Genomic DNA, 1,466 nt, shown 5'->3' with positions numbered 1-1,466 from the left:
ACCTGCTACGACATGGATGGACCTGGGGGACATAAGCCAGACACAGAGGGACACGTCCTGTGTGATCCCACTCCCCGGAAGTACCCAGAGGAATCGGATTCAGAGACAGAGAGTAGATGGTAGAGCCAGGGACTGGGGGAGAGTAGTGAGTGTGTAACGGGGACAGGGTGTCAGTGTGGGACGATGAGAAAGTCCTGGAGGTGGACGGTGGGGACGGCTGCACAACACGTGAATGTGCTTAAGGCCACCGAGCTGTGCCCTTACGAATGGTCAAAATGGTCAATTTTACGTTGTCTATTTTACCGCAATACAAAAAGGTGGGGGCACTTCCTGGCTCGGGTCTCTAAAACCTCGAAGGACCAGATGCGGCTGGGAGGGGCTTCAGAATTGACTGGAACAGCGGACCGGACATGGCCACCAATCCTGCCCGGGTTCTGCCACACAGGCTGGTCTCGTGGCTGCCCCACGGTTTACCTCTCCGGGCTTTGCCACCAGAGGGAGCTTAAGGCACCCGGTGGCTGGTCACAGTCAGGTCCCAGCGAGCACTCTAGCAGGGTGAAGAGCCTGGCCGATAAGTGGCGGCGGGGGGCTCTGGACGGCCCCTCTGGGAGTGGGTGGCCCACGAGCCGCGGGGCACGGTGTGGGAGCCTGACAAGGCCTGCCGGCCCCTTGCTCTGCAGGAGAAGGCGGAGGCGGAGGCAGAGATCCCGTCGCAGGAAATCATCACCGTGGATACTCAGCCCTATCTGCATCGGGGGTCCCGGAGCCGGCGCTCCAGCTACGCCTTCTCCCACCGCGAGGGCTACGCGGACCTCATCACGCAGGGCACGATCCTTCGGAGGTCACCGGCGGTCAACAGCGACATACTGGCAGATCACACGTTCCTGCCCGATGAAGAATTGGTTCTGAACATCACCAAGTCGCCCTGGTACCGTAGGAGGATGTCGTTCCTGGGGAGGACGCTCCGGCTCCAGGAGAAGGTGTCCTCCGAAGAGGTGCCTTCCACCTCCACTGCGAGCTCCTCCCTGACCATGGAAGGGAAGACCTCGGGCACCGAGAGCACGACCCCCTCCACGAACGTGCCATCCACGTCGTCCCTCGAGAAGCCGTCAGCGAAGCAGGTGCCGCCATATTCTCCCGAGGGTCTGCCACCCACCACGGAGAGGCCACCGTCACCCAGAGAGAGCCAGGCACTGCCTTCGTACCAGTCATCTTTAGAGAACCGGCCAGCATTCCTGGAGGAGAAGAAGTCCTTTTGGAAGATGTCGCTGTTGTCCTGGAAAAGCTGGCAAAAGGAGTCTCACTCCTTCGAGGGGGGGACGGCGCCGCCTCCCAACGAGACACAGACAGCCTGCGCTGCGAGCAGGGTGGGGTCACCCACATGCCAGCAGGCGACGGAGGTGGAGCCCTCAGCCACCGAGGGGCCGCCAGCGCCTGGCGGGCAGCCAAGTGACACACCGCCTGGC

The 1,466-nt window shown here is 62.1% G+C and overlaps 1 protein-coding gene across 1 annotated transcript in view; it reads left to right on the top strand.

Moving 5' to 3' along the window:
* Positions 1-1,466, top strand: part of ATP8B3 (ATPase phospholipid transporting 8B3) — a 21,419-nt gene that overhangs the window by 18,890 nt on the left and 1,063 nt on the right. Inside the window, exon 26 of the mRNA XM_023538104.1 lies at positions 687-1,367. Within this exon, the coding sequence (XP_023393872.1) occupies positions 687-1,367 (681 nt within the window). The remainder of the gene's footprint in view (positions 1-686; positions 1,368-1,466) is intronic.

Source organism: Pteropus vampyrus, unplaced genomic scaffold, assembly GCF_000151845.1.
Source record: "Pteropus vampyrus isolate Shadow unplaced genomic scaffold, Pvam_2.0 Scaffold212, whole genome shotgun sequence".
NCBI classification, from domain to species: domain Eukaryota; kingdom Metazoa; phylum Chordata; class Mammalia; order Chiroptera; family Pteropodidae; genus Pteropus; species Pteropus vampyrus.
Note: the sequence above shows the minus strand (reverse complement) of the source record. Positions and strands in the feature narration are given on the sequence as shown.